General features: G+C 50.6%; 1 protein-coding gene across 1 annotated transcript in view; it reads left to right on the top strand.

Annotated features, from left to right (window-relative positions):
• The window catches only part of BIN3 (bridging integrator 3), a gene marked incomplete at both ends in the record, with an annotated part of 31807 nt that extends 6035 nt beyond the window's left edge, over positions 1–25772 (top strand). The window contains 7 exon segments of the mRNA XM_010080502.1: positions 2410–2458; positions 9262–9302; positions 9923–9984; positions 13613–13749; positions 14082–14126; positions 23328–23468; positions 25638–25772. Of these exon segments, the coding sequence (XP_010078804.1) occupies positions 2410–2458; positions 9262–9302; positions 9923–9984; positions 13613–13749; positions 14082–14126; positions 23328–23468; positions 25638–25772 (610 nt within the window).
• Between the last annotated feature and the right edge of the window lie 398 nt (positions 25773–26170).

The raw sequence follows: 26170 nt of genomic DNA, 5'->3' as shown, positions 1-26170 counted from the left end.
TTTCCCCCCCACAGAACCATATTAAAAGGCAAAGATTCAGAACCCAGGAAGATTATATCAAATTGTAAAATAGCAACAACAACAAAAACCTCATTGGCGAATAGCTGTTACTCGCACGGGGTTATTTTTTAGAGGTTTTACCGAGACAGACATAATTAGCCAACCGGCATCACGATGCTAATAGAGACATTTACCGCTTCAGCGTGTATTTGCAGTGTTGTGAAGCGCTCCAGTGACTTTTGTTCTGGAAAAAAAGTAGCTGGAATTTTTATTTTTTTTTTTCCCCACTTTCTGCGATGCAGCAGAGATGCGGGACGGGACCCCCTGTGCTCCCCGCTGCCTTCCCCTCGGCTGCTGCCAGCTCAGTGGTACCCGACCGATGCCTGCATCCCTCTTTAATTTCCCAAATTGTCTTGATTTCACCCAGCTTGCCAGCAGACAGCGACAAGGCTTGCTTCTCTAAATAACCCGCGTCAGCCGGACAAGGGAGAGGGGAAGGCTGGGCGCAGGTAATGCTTGAATCACCCTTTTAATTGTGCTTTCCCGCTAGGAACCAGCCCAGCTCCAGCTTGAACCCTGGAGATGGCCCAGCTGCCGCCACAGCTCGTCGTGCAAGCTGGGTTTTCTTGGGATAACTCAGTCCCTTGGGTAAAAATCGCATCTTTTTCTCCTCCTTCCACCGAGATAGCTTGATGCCATCACTTCCAAAAACATCGAGTGACGGCACCTGGCTGCGGACGGGACAGCCTGTGCCTGCGGGAGTCGGGGAAGTGCCTCATTTGGGTTTATATTTGACCCATGGAGGAAAACACAAAGAAAAAAAATCCTTTTTTTTTTTTTTTATTATGCTTTCTTCCTGTAAGGCACCACACACCCAGTTATTGACAGGATAATTATACACCTGAGGAGTGTTTGTTTAGAAAAGAAGTGTGATTCACGGCTGCCGGGCCTGCCACCGGAGCTGGAAAGGGTTAAGAACCTCAAATTATATCGGACCAACCGGAGAACCATAAACAGGAAGTTCACCAGAAAAAATTTAAATTTAAACCTGGTGACTCAGGTTGGCTTGAGCTCCCGGAGCCGCTCGGGAGGTACGGACAGGTTGCAGCCCCGGCTTATTACCGGCGGCTAATTACATCGTTGGTTCCAAAACAGTGAAGACGGGCAGGAGCGGGGCCGGGAGGGAGCAGGGCATCGGATAATCGTGGTTTCGCTCCGTCCGCGTGGCTGGCGGGTCACTTCGTCACCAGCACTTTCTCCCATCGCGTGGCATCGCTCCTAGCTGGGTTTTACAACACATTAACACCAATAAAAATGTTTTCTGGGGTTCCGATCGGTGCAGGGGAACCTGTAAGTAAAGCTGATGAGAAATAAACAGAACCAGGCAGGCGTTTGCTGGCCGGCAGTGGGAGAAGCAAACCTGCGAGGCGGTGGGACCAGCAGCCAAAGCAGAGTCCAAAAATAAATCTGAGTTGCTTAGACTTTGGAGAAAAGGGTGAGAATTTGGGCAGGTCCAAGAGGGGACTTGAGCACCTTCCCCAGGGATGGGACGCCGGTGGGCTCTAGGCATGCCCTAGGTGAGACATCTCTGGGAAAAGACGCTTGGGTTTCAATATGGAACCGAATTTTTCTTTTTAGTTAAAGCAGTGCGATGCAGAAAGCATCGGGAGATTTTTTTATGAGATGCTTTAAGCCAGCAGCACCTCTTTAACTTAATTAAACACATTGAAAACAGCCGTTGAATTCCTGGATTTTTATTATACCGATAAGTGAAAGAAATCCAATTCTCAGGAGGGCTGCGTGGCTGTAACCGCCTGACCCAGCCGCCCTTACATATGTCGTGTAAATTGTTTGGAGTACTCTTCACCTTCGCGCTAGCTCGCGTGGCAATTCAGGTAACCCAGATTTTACTAGCAACCATATTAAAGATTTTAAGAATGAAGGCTGTTCTGCTGGCAGGTGAGCCGCTCCTACAGCTGTTGTAGCCGAGAAATCCTTTGAAGCAGCTCGCAGCTCCAGACACTCGGGTTGTTACTTTTATTAATATCCTCTTTCTAAATATTTACAGGGTTTAGGTTTTTTTTTTTTTTTTCCCCTTCCCTTTGGATTTGTTTTTAAACATAGCGTGTTCTTCAGCCGTTTTATTTTGCCAAGGAACGCCTGGAGCATCCATCGCATTTATCTGCTGTATGAGGACGCTGGGGAAAGGGACGTGCTGGAGGTGGAGGTGCTGGCCTTGGGGGACACCCCAGCTCTCGGAGGGGGAGCACGCTGCACAGAAAGGGGTGCTGCTGCCCCAGGACAAACCCTGCTCACCCCAAAACCCATCAGCGAGGACGAGACCCGCGAGGCTGGGCTGTTTGAGGGCAGCATCGTTTGCTTACACATTCTCTCTTCTCTCTTTTCCAGGATACCGTTCAAGATCGGGCAGCCCAAGAAACAGATTGTACCCAAGACAGTGAGTAAACCAGTTCCCCCTTTTTAGATCCAGCCTTTGATCATGTGGCTGATGAGTCAAGCCGGCACTTTTGACTCGTCCCATTTTGCGAGCGTGTGCGTGTGCGCGCGCGTGGGAGGGAGATGGGAGCGAGCAGAACCTGTTGCCGCGTGTGACCAGCGCTCGGTTCCTCGTGCGAGGAGTGAGGGGGAGCCCCAAACCGGGGAGAGTATTTTGGTTTGGGATCTGTTTCTTGGGAATTTTTTTTTTTTTTTTTTTTTTGGGAAGGAGGGTGGTGGTGGTGGTGAGGGGAAGAGCTCTTTGGGTCTGGCACAGTTTTCCTCGGAGATGGCTGAACGGGCTTCCTTCCTTCCTTCCTTCTTTCAGCAATGGCTTGTTTGTTCATCCTTTCTGAGCAGATGGAGGAGGAGGAGTGGTTCAGATCGCTGAATATAACTGTTTCCAAAGAAAGGCTTATAAGCTGAGATGCTTAGTGCTCGGGCGTGAATTAATTTGTGCTGCACAGCATTTGCTTTAAAAGCAAATTAAAAAAGCATTTTGTATTCTCATGGATTTGAGACTCCTATCCCGAGCGCTGTTGCTTGCAGCTGGCTGTGGTATTTTCCCTTCTTAAGCAGATGGGCTTTGCCTTTGTCCTGGGCAAAAAAAAGCTGTGGGACCCCACAGTAGCTGTGCCTAAAGACTAACCTGCATACCTGCTCTAAAATAAGTGCCCCAACGGTGAGCACGGTGGAGACCTTGTCTTTATAACGGCGTTGGTGACCTAATCCCTTGAACAGACTGACATCTCTGATCCTTCCTCTCTGGGACACTCATCGCGGCTAATTCCGCTGGATGCGTGGGCATTCGTGTTTACGGGGCAGTTTCTCCTTGGGACATGACATTTTCCCTTGGAAGCAGAGGGCTAATTCTGCCACTCCCTTTATGGCTCCATTCTCCTGTTTTTTTTTTAAGGATTCGGTCGTTGTCTGCTGCCGTAAAGCAGCAATTTTCTGTAACGGCTCCAAACTGTCAGTACAAAATTTAAGCCAGGCAGGCGATGAAGACAAGGACTGATAAAATCCCTCAATGGTTTTTGCATCTCTTCAGCTGCCCTTTTCCCAGGGGCTGGCGACCAGCAGGCAGAAGGTGAGGCAGCCCACCAGCCTCAGGTCTTCACACCCATTCCCTTTTGTTTCAGGAGCCCCACATTGCCTTACTCTATGAGATTTTGTGTTTCCAACACCGGTGTCCTTCCAGGCTGTTGCAAGAACCAACTGCTCTGCAGCTCTGGGTGTCTTGGCCAGCTTTCTTGGACATTTCCATCTCACCCAATCTCACATCCAAGTTGACTAGATTTTCTCTCTTGCTGGTTTTCCTCCGCTCCTGCCGCATTTGGTGTTGCGAGGGGTTTGTCTGAAAGCCCTTCCCTCCCCTGGGCCATGCTCTGTGGCTGCTGAATTCCATCCCCAAGCTGCGGCAGGAGCTCGGGCGCCGTGCAGATGAACGGTTGCACCTTGGAGAGCTTGTCTTCTCCTGAGCCGCTGGTATGTGCTGTTCTGCGGCAGTTGGCAGGCATTGCTTTTATATATATCTATATGTGTGTGTGTATATTAAATAGAACAGCTCAGAATATCCGTCAGGCAGAGGTTCATTCAGCGCCACAAGTGTTTCCAGGCCTTTTCCCTTTCCTTCTTTCCTTCCCCGTCTTCCTCACTCTCCCAAGAAGAACAATAAGTTTTTGTGTCAACAACTCGATAGCTCAGATTTTTAAACGGCTTCCACTTGCCGTGTGTTGATGATGATGATGATGATGATGAGGATACTCTCCAGGCAGTAGATCCATGGAAAGCAGAAAACAGGAAGCCCAAAGCTTTGCAGCCTCGCAGTAAGTGTGAAGAGCAGCTCTTCAAAGCAGAACAAACAGCAGGAAACCACCCGTGTCCCCCGGGAGCCAGGCGTTCGGCATCGCGCTGGGGAAGTGTCGGGGCTGCTTTGTAGCTTGAGCGAGCTCGAGGCCCCCAACTTTCCCTCCCGGTTGCAGGCTGAGGCCTTCCATCTGTGCGGGCTTTTTGGGAACAGCGGTAGCAGCCGAGGTTTGTGATATTCCAGATGTTGGCCTCTGGAGCCCGCTGCAGGAAGCGGGAAGGTGTGGCATCTCCAGGGCTGCATCCCAAGCCCATCAGAAGGGAAGTGGTTGTGGGTAGAGGATCTCCCACTCACAGAGATCGGACCACAAAAGAGGAGGAAGGGGAGGGAGGGGGGGGGGAAAAAAAAGCATTTGTTAGGATCTAATTTCTTTGCATCTCCATGGGGCGTGTAACTCGAGCGCAGGAGAGGGGAGAATCGCTTTGCTGAGAGAGGCTTCGCTTTGCTTTCCTTGATGAAACGATCCTGGGGCTGGTGTCAAATCGGAGGCCGGCAGTAGTACTGAAAAGCAATTTGCCTAGGCTGCAGAGGGAATTAGTCATGACTCCCTGTGCCCACTCGCTTCTGATCCTTTGAAGAAGGGCATGGTGTCAGCCACAGCTGAGCTCTTCAGGTAGAAGGAAACCCCCGTCGAAAATATCGACTGGTGAACTGAAGTGATCTCCCACCCCCCAGACATGCCTCTGCTTTGTTTCCACCTTAACCTGGGCAAATCCAATTCCAGACAACATAATCTCTCCCCTCCTCTCCCCTGAAAAGAGCATCTGTCACCGGGCTCACCGAGGGGCCGGGAGCCGGGTGGGAGGATCTAATGCGCCGAGAGGACCTGCTGTCAGCCGAGCGGCAGAGGACACGGTAACAGCCCAATTAAACTAATGCCCAGTGATAGGAGGTAAACCTGTTAGAATTATATCTCTCTGCAGAATGTTTATTGCTCAAATCTGATGCAGCGATGAAGCCTCTTACAGCGGAGATGTTCTTCCTTCCCCCGGGATAACTTCGGTCCAAGCAGAGGTTACGCTGGAACCAGAGCTGGAGTTGTCTTCCCAGCTCTCTCGCAGCTCCAGCTGGCTGAAGTTCATGGGCATCACCCCGAGGCTGTGCCTGCCCTTCACCGGTTAGCCGAGCTGGCAGGTTACCGGGAAGAAGAGCTGGCCGTGAATCCCCATGGGGCATAAAGCCGGGTGGGCAGCTGGGGAAATCAGCCTGCTCTTGGGATGGGGTAACCCAGCGCACAGCCCCTTCGCTTCATCCCGGTTTTACCCCTTCTCCCTCCCTCTCTCCCTCCCTCGGCAGCGCTGTGGCCTGGGCTGACTCAGAAGGCTCGCCTTCCTCCTCCTCGCTGCCTAACCTCGGGTGAGTCAGCTTGGCAGGGAGGGCAGACCTGAGCCGTGGGCCCGCGCGCCTGCCAAGCCTCCCTTCCTTGACTCATCCCAGCAGCTCTGCCTTCCCCAGGGATGTCGGACGGAGGAGCTCCATGAGCAGGAGGATTCCACTGCAGCTGCCGATGCCTTTCCGTTGGGCTCCACCGGCGAGCTGGAAATCCCCAAATAAGGGAGGAAATGTCACAGGAATGGTGGGGTGAGATCTAGTGATGCCAGTTAAATAATTTTACTCATTTTCACTCTCTTCCTTCCATCTTCAGCGGGACGTAACTGGTCTCTGTGGTTCGGACGTGCATCCTTTTTCCCTTTTAGCGTGCCGCCTAAGCAGCCTTTCTTGAAGGCTTTCTCGTGGAGATCTTGCTGGGTGGCGAAGCTCTCGGTGAAGTCCCAGATGCACCCGCACTCTGCAGCGTTGCTTTGGCCCAGGGCTCTGCTGTGGGACACAGAGCGAATATTCCCCCCCGTTACTTGCCTGGAATCTCTTCTTGATGGGATGGCCAAAGCTCAGAAGTTCCAGGTTATAGCAGAATTTCTGGACTAATTCTATGAGTTTCTTTTTTCTGGAGAGGAGGGAGGAGGAAGCATTTGCTTCCCTCTTTTTCCCAAGACCCACGAAGAGGCTGAGACCACTGGAAGATGTAGAAATCAGCTAGTCCTCCTCCTCCGAGAAGAAATTAACCTCAGGGGAAGAAGAAGGTTCATCACAGTCCCTTATTTCCATCTCTTTGTAGCGTTGGCTTTGGCCTTGCTTCGTTGCCTTGTAACCATGGTGTCGATGATGATACTGCCCTTTAAGCAGGAGGGATGTTCTGGCAGGTGGAAGGCCCAGTGTTTGCAAACAAAAATAACTGGGTGAAAAAAGAAGAACGTTGTTTTATTTCAGTGCCTTTAAGAACTCATCGTTCTTTATGTAGATTTAAATAAAAACCCGGAGACGAGCGATCTTGCATTAACTAGCCCGTATGCCTAGAAGAAAAAGCTGTTCAGTACAGAAACACGTTTTGATTTTGAGTTTTCAGAAGGAGGCTGCAGAGAAGTGGGATTATTTTAATATTACGGAAACTTCCCTTCAGGATATTGTAATTTTCTTGCCTGTACTTCTTGTTCTCGTTACTCTTAACGCGATCATCCTATCCATAGCCTTTTGCCGTAAGTGTCGGGGATGTGTGGCCATTGATGATCGCTACCGGGAGTGGAAATTACTCTGTGCTCTGCAAAATGTTCCTTGGCTTGCTCTCAGCTTCTCCTCCTTGTGATCCGCCAGTCGCTGCCGCCTGGAAATCTGCACGCTGGGAGCACGTGGGAGCGGGTCGGCTCTGTCCAGTGCACGGGGGGCCCCGCTTCTGGCTGCTTGTGTCAGATATCTGGGCTCCTGCAATGCCAACGAGACCGGCGACGACTTGAGAGGGCTGGATCAGGCTGCAGACTGTGATGACTGGTAGCCAGTTGCTCCTGTGGGCGTGAAAAATAAGAGCAATCCTCGGGCAGCTGTCTCTGAATCGATGGCACTGGAGACGTGAGTCAGGCCGGGCAGCTGAAGTGCCGCCTTCTAGATTCACCTCCATCCTATGTAGAAAGTACATGGGCAAACTGGGTTGGTTTTGGGGAAGCTCGGAAGCCCTGGAAGGTTTGGGGGTTCACATCACGGGGTGGGGAAGTTTTGCCTTCGTATCTGTTAGGCAACGATGCCTTTTGCCCGTCTCTGCTCTGGGGGAATCAACCAGCAAAAGGGAAGGGGCAGATACTGGGAATCTTTGGTTTCATTTCATGGCCAAAACCTCCAGTTCTTGGAGGAACCGGTTGCTGAGCAGACACAGCCCTCCTGACCGTGGCGAGGGCTGGAGCTCCGCACCCGGGGAAGGATCCCACCAGCCTTCAAAGGACATATTTTTTGAGTCATGCCCAAGCCTCTCTGGTTTGCAACCAAAACAATTCACACATCAGGCATATAAATAGAGTGCAATACTCCCTGGTTATTTTAGCAGCCGGAACAGCCATCGAAATGGGGGGTGATTTTTTTTTTTTACTATGTGCTGGTTACCTGACCTCCAGGCACCAGCTGCTGCGGATTTCTGCAGAACTGCGAACCCGGCACAAGTCGTGTGAGCTGCCCCCACACTGCTCCATGCCTGTTCTCCACCGACCATTTTTAGCAGCACGAAAAGGGAGTCGGAGCTCGGTGGAGGTTTTTCAGCGGCAGAGAGAACCGGCATGCGTCCCCCCGGATGGTGGGAGCTGATGGTGAGGACAGCTGTCCCTGGGAATGGGGCTGACACTTCAGGTCGGGCTGATCGCATCGCTGCCGAGTTCAAGAGTAAAAAGATATTTAGAAAAGGAGATTTCAAGAAAACTGGGATGACTGGGTTCTATCTTAAAATACCGGTCTTTTAATAGCAATTTGGATTGAAAAGCAAACGTCCCTTTTAAGCGTTCTGGTTTCACGTAACGCTGTTCCATCGAGCCGGGGTTTGAAATCCCGAGGACAGCCTTGAAGATTTGGAACAAACCTTTGGATCCTTCTCGTCCTGGCTGTTTTGCAACACTTAGCATTTCCTTAATAGCATGGTAGCTTGACAACACCGATGAACCTAGTTTTGATCCCATGACAACAAAAACACGTGTATTTACTCTTGGCTGGTCAATTGAAATCCATTTGCTTATTCGGTCGACAAGGTGTGGAATGAATGTTTAAGCGTGTGTTAAAACAGTCAGCATGGAAGGAAAATTCCTTAAAATATCTCATATCGCTGGAGATTTGCTGCCAGATAGCAAGTAGGAGGAAGCAGTCGTTGATGTAGCACCAGGAGAAGGCTGTGCTTTAGCTCGGTGCTCTTCGCCAGCGCAGGTTTCTCCTCCCTTCGCGAGGTTCGGCGGCTCGGCCCGCTGCTCCAGCCGAGATTTTTCATCGGAGGAGCTGCTGCAGGAATAAGGAGCGCCTTGAGGGAGAAATAATATAAAGACTGGAGGGCTCAGTAATGGCTTGAGGGTTTTGGGTGGGAGAAAAACCATCCTGTTGGGGATGGGGAGGGAGAGAGAGCGGCTGGGTGGGGGTCTGGCAGCCCCGACGGGGGTCCTTGCTGCTGGAGGAGAAGTGGCTCCTCGCGGCTTCTGGGACGCTGGTGGCTCTGGAAAAGAAAGCGAGCTCGTCCCCCGCCAGCAGCGAGCCGAGCTGTGGGCGCCTGTGTCAGTGCGAAGTTGCGATGTCTCGGCTTTTAAGGCTTTCCCATTTATTCTGTCGGCTTCCAATTCATGCGCTGGATGGAGCACATCCTTGGAATGAGCTGACGCAGTCGGTGGCAGCGTCTTTTGCTCTAAGAGAGTCTGGAGGGAAAAAAAAAAACAAAAAAAACCAAGATTTCATTTACTTTGGAAGCATAACTCCCATTCTAGCTGCAGCTTCCCGGGGTTCGTGTGGGCTTTTCCTGGGGGCAAGTTTCCCTGCGCAGGTATTTTCCACTCCAGGCTCTGCTGCAGTTCCTCCGAGCTGATTTCCATCTCTTCTTTCCACAGGTGGAGAGAGACTTTGAAAGGGAGTATGGAAAGCTTCAGCAGTGAGTATCAACCACACTGGTAAAACAGGAACAGTCGCATACTTCTCTCTTGTGCCCTCTTATTGCATCTTCCCAGGAAATTTTAGCCAGTTACGTTTTTTCCCAGCAAATCCCTCGCTGCCCTGTCATTTCTAATTCTTCCGAGTTTCTCTGGTGGCTGGGTGTTCAAAGGTGGCCTAAGAAGTATTTGCGGTGGGGTTGAGCTTTGCAGATTGTGGCAGCTCTGAAGTAAAGAGTGTAAAATTGCCAAAAAACTGTGGGGTCACTGAGCAGCTCAACACCTCTGAGGCCAAATCTTGGTTTTACCAGCCTGGCTGTGTCACAGGAGCTCACGCTTATCAGCTGGAAGCATTTGGCTTCGCCATTCCTGGTAAGTGTGAGGACTTAAGAAAATATGTGACTTTGAATAAGAGATTACCAACCTGAAAAGGTTGAAAACCATCTGAAAACAACCCGAAAAAGGCTGGGCAGCACTGAACTTCCTCGAGCCTTGCTGGGATATTTTTAACTCACAACAGAAGCCAGCATCTTCAGCCCATAAATGATTTGTTGCACGTATGATGCACTTGGGTTTGTTTCTTTCCAAGATTCAGACTTTGCCTTGTTCTCCCATCTTTCAGATTGGAAGATCAGACCAAAAAACTTCAGAAGGATATGAAGAAAAGCACAGATGCAGACTTGGGTATGTAACTGGAGGATACATAGACTGTGAACTTGGCCACAAAAGAGATGAAGTGACTTTCTCAAGATCACATGAGTAATCTGTGACAAGTCTGGAAAACAAATCTAGATCTCAGTCCCACTCAGTTTGCTTAGTTACAAGGCCATCTGCACGAGGGCTGCTGAGTGGTATCTCAACCGAGGGAACAGAAAGTATGTTACGGGCTCAGTCCCCATCTCTCGAGCTGTGCCTTGCTCTGTGCCCTTGGACAAGTCGCTTTCTTTTCTTTGCCTGTTTCTGCAACCGAAAAATAGGAGTAATTATTCTGGTTCTCGTGTTAGGCAGGAGCAGGCTGCAGCTGAGCCCATTGTGTCGAGATTACGTATTTACCTGCTTCAGTTGAGGGCATCTGATGCTAGCTGGAGCCACAGGAAGGTGGGACAAGGTTTTGGGGGGTCTGCAGAGCACCCCGCAGGCATCGCCGTGTTTCACGCACCAGCCACTGACCTGGCAGCTCTCATTGAGGTATAACCCTGCTCCTTCCCTCGGTGGCTGCTCGCTTGGGCTTGGCCTCGTGGAAGTGGGTGATGTAGGAAGCAATAAAAAAATAAACTCTGCCTGCACCGCCTGCACGGGTGACATCTGCCCTTCGGGTGTCCCCTCCCGAGGCACGGCGGCTCCTGGCTGCTCTGTTCATGGCTTCTCGAGTAGGAAACCGGTGTGACTGCACCGCGTGGTGCAGGGTTTAAACAAAAATGGGAGAGAGGAGAAGCAAAGCGAGGTGGTGGAGGGGAGCGGGGAGAAGTGGATTCGGCGGAGGCCGGTTATTGAACCGAACGGGGCAGCCTGCAGAAACATGCAGCGAGGAACTGTTTTAAACACAGATGGTTTTTCTCAGCGTGTGGTTTAGAGTTAGTCCCTGTTTGTACCGGGCCCCCACATGCTCCAGAGCCAAGGCAGATGCACCAGCGCAAACAGGGGTGGGCTGGACTGGTCCAACACTCATCTCGTGGGAGTTGGGTTTGCCGAGGGCCAGAGGAGTGGGATGGAGCCCCAGCGGGTGCTTTGCCAGCGGGAGGACTGGCCAATTTGGGGCTTCCTGTGATCCAGGCTCTCACCTGTGTGTACATCTGTGTGCGTGCTCGGATATTGCCAGACACAAACACAGATCCCAGCTCTTGCCCGCGCTCTCCCACCCTTCCAGCACCATGGTGGCACGTGTGTGTGCTTGCACAGGGAGGGCGGTGGGAAAGGCACCAGTAACCGGCGCTGGCAGGACTCCTTTCCAGGGTGAAAACTGCCCTTTTTGGGGACTTTGGTCATTGTCAGGGATCCGTGGTAAGTTTTTCCTTGTTAAGGATTCCCCTCCCCTCCCTTGCAGTGGGCGTTGTTTATATGGAGCATTTCAAGTCCCAGAGGAGCTGTGGGAGGACTTTCTTTTTCCGTTCTGTTACATGGCAGAGTCACAAATGAGCCTTGGCCAGATCCAGTAAGATCTGATTTCTCATTTAAAGGCATGAAATCATGAGTGTAAAGGAAGGTTTTGAATGTGCTCTGGTGAGGGATGGGTGAAGGCAAAGGAGGAGGGTCTGATCGAGCACCAAGGACTGCTTTCCTCACCTGGCAGTGCCTGTTCCCAAGAGGAGATAGCTGTGCTTGCTCAGCCAACATCCAGCCTCCGTGTCCGACAAGGATGGCAGTGTATCAGCCTTGTGTCCCCCTGAGTGTCTTATTTCTTCCACTGGAGCTCTGTGCTGAGGAGGTTGATTATTCACTGCCTGCAAACACTCGCTAGCAAACCAGACCTGGTGGCTCGAGTCTCCACCTTCTGCCAAAAAAGCTCCAAAAGAGACCGATTCTTCCGTCTGCACAAAAATGTTCCTGCTCGGCTGCTGCCCTGCCAGCTGCAGCAGCCTGGCTGGGAACAGGGTACGGGTTATTAGCAGCACTCTGTACTGTGGCTAAAAATCACCAGCCCCCTTCCCCACCCTCTTTCTGTACAAAATGGGATCTTAAGGAGCAGGAAGATGTTCTCTAATCGGAGACAAACGCTCTCCTTTGGAAATGAGATGCAGATCTGCTCCCCTGGATTACAGTGGCTCAGTTTTGCTTTGTCGGAGCCGTACAGGTGAGGGGAAGTGTCTGGCCCAAAGTTTTGCTGAACGTGCCGAAAAGCCCCGGTTTGTGGCCTCCCGGCACGACCTCGCTGCCGCTCCCCTCGCTGCAGAACACTTCCAGTCCTCTCCTTAAGAAGGGAAACTAATTTTTCTTCCAGCTGAAGGAGTTCTGCCGTTCATAACTCCGTCCCATTTTGGCACAAATCCTTCCTCAGATGTGGTCACACATATGGATTATATCCCATCTGTTTAAAGGTTTAAATGCCTAAATCCTTCATGTTTGGATAATAGACGGATACGGTAGCTTTGTTATTCTGTAGTTAGCGTCTTGTTCTGCATTGAGCTTCCCAGCTATTTAGCTTCTGAGCTCTCTGTATAATTGTGTGTAACCTTTAAATCAGAATGTTTAACCCCTTGGTTTATGATCTTAAGCCCCATTATTCAGATGACTTTAACTTTTAATATCTGAGCGAGTACAGTAGGACTCTTTCCAAAGCTCATCTGTAGCACGGCTCAAGCATCTGGCTTTCTGATCTGAAACTGGAATAACTTCCAGCCAGCAGTGCTGACGAAAAAGAACTTTTTTTTTTTTCAGTACCCGTGACTTTTTTTTTTTTTGCTTCTTTATTCCCATTTATATTGATGCTTGCCTTTTTATTCATCTTTTTTTCCATTCTGTACCTTAGCTATTTGCTTGCTCTTTTGCAGCGGTCCTGTCGTAGGGATTTGATTTTCCCTTTGAAGACCAAGTGTGTGGATAGAGAGAGAGATGTGTGTGATGGAAAACAAGCAGAAGTGCTCATCGAGGCAGGAACTGAAGCCCATCAGTGTGCAACCTGGAGTTTCTGATTTTCCTGGTGACAGTCTCAGGGTCTGAAGAGACTCCAGCCTTTTTATTTCCCCTGCCTCATGGGGTTGGTCTCCACAGGCAGAAAGTTTTGGCTGATTGAGGGAAAGTGCTTAGCCAGCTTGTGTCTCTGCTGCTTGGGTAGTAGCGCCTATTTTAAGAGTAAAAGAGAAACCTCGTCTTCCAGTCCTGTCAGTCTGGTCCTTTTCCACCAGCACTAAATCCACTTCAAATATGTATTTTTGTAAAGCCATTTGAAAGACTTAATGGACTGTGATTTTTCTCATTGTGGAAGAGCTGTAGTGAGACTGAGAGTGACACTTAATAGGCTGTCGAGAAAAGATGTATAAAAAAAAAATCTACATTTTTTTAAGAGAGCGGTGCTTTTGTCGGTCGGGTGTTATTTCTGGTAACATCACAAGCTGTATATCGGGGTGGTTCAGACTTAACATATGACAACAGTTCTCTGGGTGTTTATGTGAGTGAATTGGTGGCTCTTCCTTTCTTTTCTCTCGACCACCAGTGAATATTTTCCTGGAAAGTTGTTTTAACCCCGCCTCGGTGGCTGAAGTCCCCGATTTCTGCCCACCCTTTGCAGCTGCAGGTGCCAGACCTGGCAAGGAGGGGTTGCGTGGCTCTCCCCCCAGTTGAGACATGACCCTCTCTTTCTTTTGCATGCCCACAGCCATGTCCAAGTCGGCTGTGAAGATCTCATCGGACCTGCTGTCGAACCCCCTGTGCGAACAGGAGCCCGGCTTCCTGGAGATGGTCACCGCCTTCGACACGGCGATGAAGAGGATGGACTCCTTCAACCAGGAGAAGGTGAAGATGGGTTTGGGGAGACCAGGGTGTGCTTGGGTGCTGTTGGTATCTTGCCCTTGCAGACAGATCCTCCTTTACCTTTTTTTCATCTCCAAGATGCTTCCCACATGAGATTCTCTATAATCTTACTCCTGACTCTGGTTGGACTGGGGATTTCAGCTCATCCCCAGCAGACGGGAGAAGTTTGCTGGGTTTTTTTTGGTGAAAGGGCATTGTGGTTGTGCTCAGAAGCCAGCATCATCCTGTGGTAGGCACTGTGCAAACATGTCTCGTTGTGCAAACAGGCTTTTTCAGCAAGCCTGACATATAATCATCCTTTTTGCTTTCAACAGGTGAATCAGATCCAAAAGACAGTCATAGAGCCTTTGAAAAAGTAAGTAGCAACGTTGGCTTATGAGCTCTGTCGAGTGTTTGTCATCGCCGTGTGCTTTAGGGATGTGTATCATCCAGAGAGATGCTGCCAGAGTAGGAATCAGCCCTTCCTAAAGAGATAATAGTTCCCATCCCTGGGACAAAAAGGCATCCTCCTCCCTTCCCAGCTGGGGCATGGAGCGCTGGGATGGTTTAGCTGAGTCCCTGCTCTTCTTCTGAAGCAAGGGTGAACACCTCATGCGTCTTAGATGTCTTTATCTGTATTTTAAAGAACACCTGAGATGAGTAATACTGAATGCATTAAAGCATTCAATTTCTCTCCATTTATATGTCAGTTGCTGCCAACACTTTGCTCCATCCAAAGGACAAAAATGCTCCGGGGAGCTCGCAGCGGGCAGCCGGCATGGACGGTGCCGCCCAGCCCAGGCTGGTGAGTGTTTTGGTGTCAGAACGAAAGTTTTTTTCCTTTGGAAGTTTTCTAAATCAAAAAGTAGAAGCTTGCTTTATCCATGCAGGAAAGAAAGAGACGTACGTTAGAGAGCTGTCATAGCTAGACAGTGAGCAAAGAGGAATTACGGACAGAAAAACCCCGGCATCCCCCCTCCCGGGCTGGGAACTGCTCCAGGATGGGGTGTCTCAGAGCCTGGAGAAAGTCTTGCAAACCTCTACGGGAAAAGTTTCAGACCATGCCTATCTGCAGATTGCACGGTTTGGAAATAAAACATTATCAGAGAGCCTGTTGACAGTATGTTCTGGCAGCAGGTTTCCATATTTTCCCCCGTTCCGTGCTCACCGGTGCCGTACGGTGCGTCAGTCCTCAGTCATGCCTCGGCACCGCGGCAATTTTGTCACCTAGGTCTCATCTGGTGCAATTCCTCTCTGTCTGCACAATTTCCACCGGCGTTAGCAGCCATTACCGGTGTCACAGGCTGTACCCTCGGAGCGTTTACGGAGTGCTTCAGTTGCTCTACCAAATGTCTGCTGAAATCCTGAGATTTGCTGTTTTGTTACGAGAACAGAGCAAGTGAGCGAAAATAAAATAAAATGACTTTAATATGACAGTAAGTGTTGCAAATTGCTGAATAACAATTTTAGTTTAGGTTTGACACAGGGTGGTGAGTTGTTTTTTTGGGTTTTTTTAAGTTGTTGTTTCTGCCCAGATCTGAAAGTAAAATCTCGTTTTATAAGCTGAGGTTACAGCGTGTTTCTATCCGGGGGATGTTTGGTGACTCAAGTTTTACCTTGGTCGTCTATCCACGACCAGAAATTCTTGATTATTTAGAGAAAAAAAAAAACAAAACAGAAGAAAGAAAGAAAAAATCCCAGGCTTGTGCTGTGGAATTGTGTTGCTTATTATCTAGATTGTCCTCATGAAAGATACATTAACTTTTTCTTCCAGCATTCTGTTCAAATTGGAAGAAGGGCTTGTGTCTCTGAAATGTTCATGATGGTTTGGTTCCCCCCCCCCCCAAGTTGTGTTAGTTGATGAAATGAAAGATAACACCTTTCCCTGCAAACCTTGTGTTTTAAACCCTGGGCAGCATATGGGGCTGTTACCCGAAGACAATAAACCCCTTTCCACATCGCCGACGTCTTATTCTGCCTTTGTGCAGCATTTGGCTCGGGATGCTCTGGATGCTGCCGGAGCACAAACAGGGAGAGACCCCAATCCTCTTGCTTTGGGTTTGAGGCAAGATCACGTTATATTATTCCTGCCATAGGGAAATATCAGGGAAATAGTTTTGCAGGACACGTGGACAGTTGGTTTTTTCCTCCGCGATGCCTGGGAGCACATCTCCCGAGGTGTAACGCTCAGCTCGCCGGTTATCTCTCTGGTCCTTGGTTAACCGTGAGGGTGTTTACTCCAGCGTCCTGGCAGCTTTCCAGCCTTGGCAATCCTCTCAAACTTCCTAAATTTCCATGGGACTTGAATATGGTTTTTTTTTTTCCCCTTCCTGCCCTTTGGCACCTGCAAACAGTTGCTCCGTGCTCTTAACCAGCTTATGTTTCACGCTCGGAGAGGCTGTATCTCCACGCTGAGCAAAAAAAAAAAAAGTTCCTTTCCTTCCCTCTTTCTGACTCTCTGCAAACATCGATGCGTGCACGGCCGAGCCGTGCAGCCAGGAACATTTTTAAGGAGCCCAAGGGTCCATTTTGAGGCTAATGAGATGCAGGAGAGAAATGCAGAGCTTGCACCTCCCCTTGTCCTGCTGCCAGATAAACCCCAGCAACGTTTCTAAGGATAAAAGTTTCAGATTAATGAAAGCTGCCTTGAGGAGCTCTTCTTATTTCCAGTTAGGTATTGCTTCCCATGGCAGAGACAGTCCTCCCCAGCCTCTCCCCAAACTTACTTTGACCTAGAAAAAGGCTTTTGCTACAACAGCTGCACTTTATTACATCTTCACTGGTGGTCTTTCAGAGTTTATTAGCCAAAGAAACAGATAAGTATGATCCAGGCAATTATCGTTAGTGGTAATATATTGTAATCAGAGGCACATGTAAAATCTCCATTCAGTTGTCCAGGGATAGGTTTCAGACAAATATTGGAGAATTTGTTAAACCATGGAGAAGAAAGTGGTGGTGGATTTAGAGGAGGGTGGAGGCTCGTATTGTTTAAATCCTTCTGCTTCTGGGGACGTCGGGTTGTTCGGGGATTTGCTTTTTTGAGCCCCAAGAAGCCCTTGGATGGGAATCACTCTTTGAACTTTGGGGAAGGAGCAAAGCTGTAGCGAGAATATTGCGGATTTGGGATGGGGTGGCTGGAAAATGTCGGGAGGGATCTGCTCTCCTCTTTGGGAGATGTCTGCATCATTTCACGCCAGATCTGTGGATGTGGGGCAAGGGAGGGGACAACCAGTGGATTTTTCCTTCACTTTTCCAGTTCTTTACTCTGGCTTGGCTGAACAGTGAGTGGATCGGGGATTGGTGATAGATGGTACCGTCGTCCTAATATTACATATTGCGTGTCAGAATTTAAGGAAGGAAGGAGCTTGAATAAGCCAGGTGGTGTGGAGATTAACGGGTTTTAATGCTTTTCACGTTTGGAGCTGATTCTCATTGCCTTGAGGTAACAAACTATCCATCTGAACCTCCCTGAGCGTGGGGACATCGTGGTCACCCTGGCATGGCACCAAGCCCGTGGCTCCGAGCGTGGTCCTGCTCCCGCAGCCGAAGCCGGGGGGGCTGCTACCGGGCAGGGAGAGCCTTTAGGGGGGTGTCACCGTGGGTGCTGCCACCTGGGTGCCATCAGCACCGCCGGAGGTCCCAGAGGTACGATCCAGAAGCCGTTTGCAGCAGATTGATGTAGAAATTCAATTCTTGCTCTATGTCAGCAAAAATCTGCCAGCGATAGCAACCGGTGCTTGGCATCCCCGGAGCAGGGCGGGGGGTCAGTGTCTTCTTCCCACAACGCTGCCGTTACCCTGAACCCTCAAGCTGCCTTTCCTCCCCAGCAGATAACCGGCCACCAGCAGCCCCAGGGGTGCCGGGAACCGGAAGCAGGAAAAGCCGCTTTCATGTCCTTAACGAGCCCCTAATGAGGATTTCGTGCACAAAGCTAGCCACATGGCTGCCTGGCCCCCTCCCACCGCGGCGGGGCTCTCAGCTTAATCCCCAACTCGCTGCTTTTTTGTACCGTCATCATCTTTTCTGTTCCTTTTCGCTCCAGTCGGAAGGGCTGGTTTTAATTTCCCCCTTCCTGGTGGGTGGACGGGCCCACGACGGACGTGTGGGCACGGGCTGAGGAATGGCAGGCATCCCCCAGCATAGCCCAGATGCTTCGGCCTCGCGCTGAGCCGTCCTTTTGCCTCTCCGAAATTCCTCCTCATCTCATCCACCGATGCTTTCTTTTAGCATCTCACGCTCCCTCGCCCTGTTACTCCTTTTCCCCCATCTGCTGCCAGCCGTAGACCCTTCCTGCTTCCTTCTGCTTTCATTTTCCAACCCGCTGTCTCTTAAATAATGCCACAGGGAAGAGCGCACGTGTGTGCCAGCCCAGTCCAGCTCGTGGGGCTGCCAAAGAGAGCATTTGAGATGAGAGAAATAAATGTTTTACCAATATTTTTTACTGCTCTGAAGCCCTAGCGCCTCTTTTGTATTGCTGACACTAAGAAAGTGGGGTGGAGGAAGCCCCTTGACAAATATTACAGGGAGAGCATCAGGGATGCATCAGGGATACATCAGGATGAGCATCAGGGATACATCAGGATGAGCATTGGGGATTCATCAGGATGAGCACTGGGGATGCGTTGGGGTGAGCATTGGTGATCCTTCGGGGATACATCGGGATGAGGATCATGGATGCATCAGGGCAGGCACCAGGGATGGAGAGGGACAGGAGACAACGGGCTGCTCGGGGACCTCGCTGTGGGCAGGGAGGTGACGGGATGGTCCCACTCTTGAGCATCCCTGCAAAGAGCCGCTCGCTGGCAGCCTCTCGCTGGAGAAGGAGAGAAGTTTTCCATTTCCAAGCCCCAGACCTGTCAGCCGGGCTGCCTGACGAACGAATCCGGCAGCGATGGGAATCCTGGTGGCACTTTTATCCTCCGTGGCAGCGTGTCTCCAGCCCCGTCCTTTAATTACGGGAAGCTGATGGGAGGCTGCTGTGGAGCCGAAGTGGCAACATGATTTATAATTCAGAGAATCGAGTGATTTCTATTTTTTTTTTCCAGGGCTAAACTGTCATCCTAAGAGGAGTTCACTGGTACATTCCCCCTCTCACCCCCCCGCCGGCAGCACGGAGACAGTAATTTGTATTTTCTTTTAGTTATCCCTGCGTATCTCCCCTCACCTGCTCCTCTAAGCCGCCTGTCCTGTAATCCCCTCTCAGCAGCCTTGCCGAAAAAGTGACAGGGAACAACGGCGGCTTATTCTGCAAGCTGCTTTCGTGGCGGGGGCTCTAATGCCCTGCGCTGCTGTTTTACCTTCGCTCCTGCTCTGGGCTTTTAGCACCATACCCACCAAATTTTCTTTTTAAGTCGGCTTCGATTTTCTTTGCTTTGTATTTAAAAGGAAAGTCTCGAGTAAGAGAGGGCGGTCCTGGGGATTTGCGGGTGGTTACGGCTGTCAGACCCTCTCATCCCCTCCAAAAGCAGGGGCTGGGTGGAGCGGACGGAGGAGGATGGTGCTGGGTTTATCGATAAACCCCACATCTGCTTTTCATCTGTGCTGCTCGGAGCATTTTGCAGCAGGAGGAATCGTTGCCCTTGCTCCGTGTGTGGGGGGAATGGATGGCTGAAACGGTCAGGGTTTGCTTCTGAGGCTTCCCTGGTCCTGCTAAAATGCTGAAATTTTGGGTTTATGTGTTCGAACTTCATTTCCAGAGCGGCTGATGCTGTTTGGATGCTGCTCACCACCCGTGGCACTAATGATGCTCCTTGTCCCTTGCCTGCTGGCACCGCGGCTGCCGGGAGGGTTTGCGATGCTCAGCCAAAGGCTTTGGAAAAGGTTTGAGATCCTTGTAGCATTGCTTTTGCAGGGCTTGGGAGTCCAAGGGATGTGTTTGTGGCTGGCAGGAGCTGTTGGAGGGGTTGTAGACGGCCAGGCTTTCCCGAGGAGTGTTTGTAAATAACATGCACGAGATATTTGTGAAGACACGGGTGACATGTGAAATGCAGCAATTTATTAAGTCATCAGAATAACTTGGCAGTGGCGGGAGCCCCTGTCTCCCGATCACCCTTCGCGGGTGTTTACCACCCCTGGCACTTGCCTTGAGATCGTATTTCTGTACACATGGGGGGGAAAAAAAAAAAAACAGGCAGGACTTCAGCATGGGCAAGAAACCCCCTTCTCTGAACCCTGGGGGAATTTCTGAGCAGCTGAAATTAACGGGGAATTCATAGGGAGTCATTCCTTCAGGAGCTGGAGGCAGCTTCGCCTCAATCCAGATCAGTCCAAGGAAGGAGCATGCTTCCCTCCTTGAGCTGAGCTAATCCTGCGTGAAAATTAAACCAGCACAAGAGGAGAGCTGGGTCGGCACAGGGAGAGCTCAGGCGGCACGCTGGTGGTGTCAGGAGGAGCCGCGGCTGTCCCGGTCCTTTCTGCTGGTGCTGTTGGTGAAGGACCGTTGCACTGAGACAACCTCAGCTGCTACGTTTGGTTTGCAAGCGACGCAGAAATCCCCACGCCGCTTCGCTGCTGGGCTGCGGCTGCTCAGGAAAAACTCAAGTGGGTTTCAAATTTGCTGCTTGCAAACCCCTCGAGCATCTCGGAGGGTGGTTCGAGGTCCCCCGTGCACATCGTTCAGCCACCCATCGCTTCATGCCGATGTTTCCAGTGCCCAGACTGGAGCCGGGGCTGCGGGAAGGTGGGTTGCAGGCAGGGAGCTGGGATGAAGCGTTTTATTAACGGCAGCTTGTGGAGCTGAGCTGTCCCCCCCCTCCCTCTCTGAAATGCAGCGTATAATCTATGCATTAAAAGTCCTTGTGAGACAGTAGTTGCTGTGCCTACACACTAACAGCCTCTTCAGATCCAGCACTGTAGTTTTTTTTTTTTTTTTTGCCAGAGTACAGTCCTTCCATTACGGGCGGCAAAATCGCACCGAGTTGATACTAGGAACAAAAAGGGAGGAAAAAAAAAAATAAATCGAGCCTTTTTCCTTTATAAAACCAGATTTAACTTCAAAGTAAATGGAAACTGTGTCGCTGATCGCCTTGTGTGTTCTCGCTTGCTGCGGCGCTGAGCTCAAGGGTTTGCTCTACCCTGCGGTAGCAGGTTTGTGCGATGTACGCGGCTGCGTGATAATTTTTCGGTCTCTCGTGCTTCTTTTAATGTACGAGCGCCCTGGAAGTGCCGAGCACGGGAGAGCGTGCGAGAGAAAAGGGCTCAAAAGCTGAGCCATCAGAAAAAACGCCGTTCAGCACCTAGCATTGGGGACCCACACAAGGCTTCGTGTTTTTTGCAACATCTTCTTGATGCACATTTTCCAAGAGTTGATGGATGTGCGGGCAGTGATGGCCACATCCAGGCCACGCTGGTGGCTTGGAGGGGACAGCCACAGCTCGGCGTTAGTACCCAGTGTCCCTGCAGCCCCAGGAAGGGAGGATTTCCCAGGGGTACGAGGTTGTGTGCCGTTACCAAACCCCCCCCCCCATCAGGGCTATAACACCAAAATAAAGCCCAGAGCCTGCCGGGATCCTTCCTTCCCCTTGCCAGCTCATTAATAATTGCGAGAAATTTCTGCAGAAGCTGCAACTGCAAGCTGCTGACGTGAAGCATGCGCCGTTGGCAGGGACCGGCTGTGCTTTTACACCGAGGAGGCCCCCCAACCTGGGCACCCCCTTCCCCATTTCCCCAGCCCTCTCACAGCATTTTTTTGGATCTTATATAGAGGGAGGAGATATTTTAGCAGCACCCCATAGCCCAGGAGATGGAGAGTCCGTGCCTGGAGCCCGGCACAGCCAGGACGCGTGAGCCACGGCGGCATTTAAATATAATGGGGAGCTGCGCGCAAGGGTGACCATAAAAAGCAATGTCGAGGGCAGCAGCATCTGATCCGCGCGCGGGCAGCTGGGCGACGCTGGGCCAGCTCCCTGATGACTTTTGCAGGTTGCTCCAGCTCGATCAGAAGGAGAATATCATGGGATGAGCACGTGAGAGCCTTGCTGACCGTGCACGGACCAGCTCCAGTTATCCTCGATGATAAGAACACATCCCTGGGTCACCATCGCCATGAAGGATGCTGGAACAGAAATCTCGAACAGAAATGTTTCCCCGTCTCCCTCGCTTCTGGCACGTGCCCTTTGCAAGCTGTCAAGGCTCAGGGACTAAAGCTTTGCCTCTGTGCCCGCCGGTCCGGCACATGGGCACCCTCCGGGGTGAGCACGGCGGCGGAAAATGGGATTTTAGCAGGGGATGGAGCAGCTGCGCAGAGCTGCGAGCACCCGTGGTTCTGTTTGAACCCCAAAGCCTCTGTGTTAACCCTGCGTCTGATGGCATCTAAGGCAAATTCCAGTCGTAAAGCATCATTTGGGGTTTTCTTTTTGCTAATGTACCCCCCAGCCTGGATTATAGGGTTGTTTTTTGGGGTTTTTTTCCATTTAAATTTCTCAGAAAGCTGTCTGCTTGCCTCTCAGGAACTAAAATCATCACCAGGCGGTTCAGACACATTTTTCACAAGCGGTTCCTGGCCTTACCCCCCCAAAAATGACCCTATACTTTGTGGAGATTAAATTAATACACCTGAAAGTAGCATGACCCATTTCCTACGAACCCAGCACCCAGCGCCAGAGTGGTCCCCGCCGGTATAATTTGATCTACTGAAATTTGGGAGACGAGAGCAACGCTCCAGTTTCTGGCTTTCCCTCTTCTGTCGCGTTCAAAAATATTCTCTCTTGTCTTCGCCGTCAGATGTTCATGTTTCCTCAATTTGTAACACATTTTAACAATCCGAATCTTCCCGTAGCCTGGCTGCTGTTAATCCGTCTGTGTGGGGTACAGAGCTCCTCTCAGCTGGGTGAGACCTCAGAAATTACCCGAAAAAGCAACAATTGCTGCACTTCATATTTATTTTGCACTTTGTATTTATTTTTCCTGGATTTTCGATCCAACTCGTTTCTCTGCTTATTTTCTTTCCAAACACAGTATTGGGAAAATACCACGTTAACTAGCTATACAGGGGGAATAATTGTTTATTTTTCTCCCTTTGCTTTGCTCGGTGGAGTTAACAACTTTGTTTTCTGCAGCAGCTTCCGTCCCCTCGTCCCAGATAAGGCAGCTCTCCGTGTTCTTGAATACAGCAGCTGGAAGAGAGCGGGGGGGAAAAACTTGTTAAAAATAAAGAGCTAATGGTAAAAGCAGAAGGGCTGGCAGGAGGACGCAGGAGCAGGTTGGGACCTTCAAAGTACTTTTACCAGGCTTTGCAAAATTGGCTCGATTTTTATTATTATTATTTAAAAACACACCCTTCGGCACATGAATTGACCTTCACAAAAAGAAAAAAAAAAAAAACCCAAGCGTGAGCTTCTAGCTCTCCTCTCTCACACCCGTACCCTGGCAGGGCTTTGCAAATCTTTATATATAAACTTAATCCTTTCTTCCAGGATTGCAACGAGAGCTTTTGTGTTTGGAACAGGCTTTGTTTAAACCCCTGGGTATTTTTTACTCTGAATCCTGAATTATTTGGGGACTTTCAGCTGGGAGATGACTTTGGATCCTGCATCCCTCCAAGATATCCCACCCAAAAACCCTCTTTCCCATCCTTTCGCCAGGTTCATAGCGTGTTCCCCAGCCTGAACATGGCAGTGAAGAGACGGGAGCAGACGCTGCAGGACTACAAACGCCTCCAGTCCAAGGTGGAGAAATACGAGGAGAAGGAGAGGACCGGCCCCGTCCTCGCCAAGCTGCACCAGGTACCGGGATGCTCACAGATCCAGAACCCAAATGGTGTCACCAGCAAAACCTGGGAAGAGGTTTTCTCTCAGTGTTTGACATCCCTGACGAGCCCCCGTGAAATAAAATGTTATATTTCACAGAAATGTGAATTAGGGCACTCAGCAAAAGGAAAGAGCCAGTTTTCCAAAACAAAAAGGGAAAAAAAAACCCCGGAGCTGGGGATGCTCAGGGGATTAACCAGCACTGGAATCGGCGCACGGGGGTTTTCCCCCCGACCTCCGCGTCTGAGCAGGCAGCTGTATGGGAAAAGGGGAAGATCAGAGCGTTTCTAGGCTTGATGTTTGCCACCTGTTACAAAAATTCGTCTTGGAAAATTACAGTAATTGGTTAACAGGAAGCTTTGCCAGATTTCTTTTCTCTCTCTCCCAAATTTTAGCGAAATCATGATTTTTTTGTTTGTTTGTTTCTTTTTCTTTTGAATTAAATCTTCACCAGCATTTCTCCCCAAATCTGTCGCTCCTGCAGAACGTTGCTTGATCCTCGAAGGAACAGTTGACTTTCTTGGCGTCAAAGAACATGTATTTTCTGATTACTTTCCCCACAAAAATTAAGTTTTGTGTTAAAGAATAGCCCTATCAGCCTTAACAAAAGAGACCTCCGATTTAATAGTAAGCAGCTTACTTCGCTTAGCCTCGGTGACTAAAGCTGTGGCTGGAAAAATGTGAACGCTTTTGTCCCGGTGATTAAGCAGGTTTTAGTTATTTAATTTTTTTTTTTCCCCCTTAATGAACTTCTGTGTAATCTAATTCTCCCCCCAAAAGATCCTAACTAACCCACTGCGTGAGCTTAAACACCCGCAGGAGCCTTCAGCCATCCTGAGCCCAGGGCATCCGAGAGGTGCCCAGATTTGGTGGGAAATAGCGTCATCTCAGGGATTTTTATTGAGCTGGAAATCTGCATCTTCCCTTCGGAGGTGTTTGCTCAAAGTCTTCTGCAGTTTGGTGTCCCACCCTGGGCATTTAAACGCTCCTTGTTTCACGGTAGACGATGAATTTGCTCATTTGCCTCTCAGATTTTCTTAAGCCCGAGATTATTTCAGGCTTTGTCCGTGCCGGCCCTCCAGCGTGCTGTCCCGGGGAGCGGGTCCGGCGCCGCGGCTGGGCTGGGCTTGCCGGCTTTCTCCAACACCCCCCGCCCGTTGGAATGGCATCGGGATTAAGTGGCAGACTTGAACCGGTCTAATATTTCACAGCCCACCCCCTCCTGCCCTTTTCCACACCATCTCAGAGACATTTCCCTTTCTCCCCACGCTTCTGTTTAAAGAAGCCAGTTGGACGCGCTGAGCTGAAGGTCACGGGTGAAAAATGATGGTGGGGGCAGGATCCTCTGGCGATGCTCTTGGGAATTGCAGGGCGAGAGGACACGAACGTGGATGGGGATGTTCTCCAGCCCGGCTGAGCTTGGGGACTGCTTTTTGTCCCCCTTTTTCTGAAGGAGAGAAGACTGCCTGGCTCATTATCTCTGCAGCATCCTGTCTAGGTGTCCCATGGCTTTCCCTATGGTCCGGGGTCGGAGCTTGGGTCCACCAGGCTCCATTGGATGGTCTTTTGGTCCCACCAGGCTCCATTAGATGGTCGGTTGGGTCCTACCAGGCTCCATTAGATGGTCATTTGGTCCCACCAGGCTCTTAGGTGGTCACTTGGTCCCACCAGGCTCCGTTAGATGGTCAGTTGAGTACCACCAGGCTCCATTAGATGGTTATTTGGTCCCACCAGGCTCCATTAGATGGTCATTTGGTTCCACCAGGCTCTTAGGTGGTCACTTGGGTCCTACCAGGCTCCATTAGATGGTCATTTGGTCCCACCAGGCTCTTAGGTGGTCACTTGGGTCCTACCAGGCTCCATTAGATGGTCATTTGGTCCCACCAGGCTCTTAGGTGGTCACTTGGGTCCTACCAGGCTCCATTAGATGGTCATTTGGTCCCACCAGGCTCCATTAGATGGTCATTTGGTCCCACCAGGCTCTTAGGTGGTCATTTAGTCCCACCAGGCTCCATTAGCTGATCTCTGGTTGTCCTTGGGTCAAGGCAGAGCACTCTGCGGGCCTGGGGTGGCCTCTGTGCGGGTCTGCCCGAGGAAAGGACAATTTCCCAGATGTCCGACTCCCTGTCCTCTCTCCTTTCCCAGGCCCGTGAGGAGCTGAGGCCGGTGAAGGAGGACTTTGAAGCCAAAAACAAGCAGCTCCTGGAGGAAATGCCCAAGTTTTACAGCAGCCGCATCGATTACTTCAAACCCAGCTTTGAGTCACTGGTCCGCGCGCAGGTGAGATGCTGTCCCCTGTCTGCCAGGCGCTGCCGGGTGTCCCTTTGGTGGGACAGAGGTGTCCCTTTGGTGGGCATCCTCCTTGCAGAGCATCTGGGGTCCCTCCTGGGGGTGAATTGCTCTTTGTCTTCTCGAGCTGTGTTGTACCCAGCAATCCTCTGTCCAAGAGCCCCACCTCCAGCCATTTAATCACCGAGCGGTGAGGGGGGACAGGTGGGACACTGGGCAGGGACCTTGGACCTTGTCCTGGCAGAAGAGCAGGTTGGCATCTGCCGGTACCTGTGGTGACCAGATGGCGAGGAGAGCTGGAGGTGAGTTTTTGCTGTTTTATAGGGGTCTGCCCCGTATCAGGGACACTCCTGGGACGCAGGTGATGTCCTAGGCACTGGTGTTTGATG

The sequence above is a fragment of the Pterocles gutturalis genome, unplaced genomic scaffold, assembly GCF_000699245.1.
Source record: "Pterocles gutturalis isolate BGI_N339 unplaced genomic scaffold, ASM69924v1 scaffold20274, whole genome shotgun sequence".
Lineage (NCBI taxonomy): Eukaryota > Metazoa > Chordata > Aves > Pterocliformes > Pteroclidae > Pterocles > Pterocles gutturalis.
This window is presented reverse-complemented; position numbering and strand designations above follow the sequence as displayed.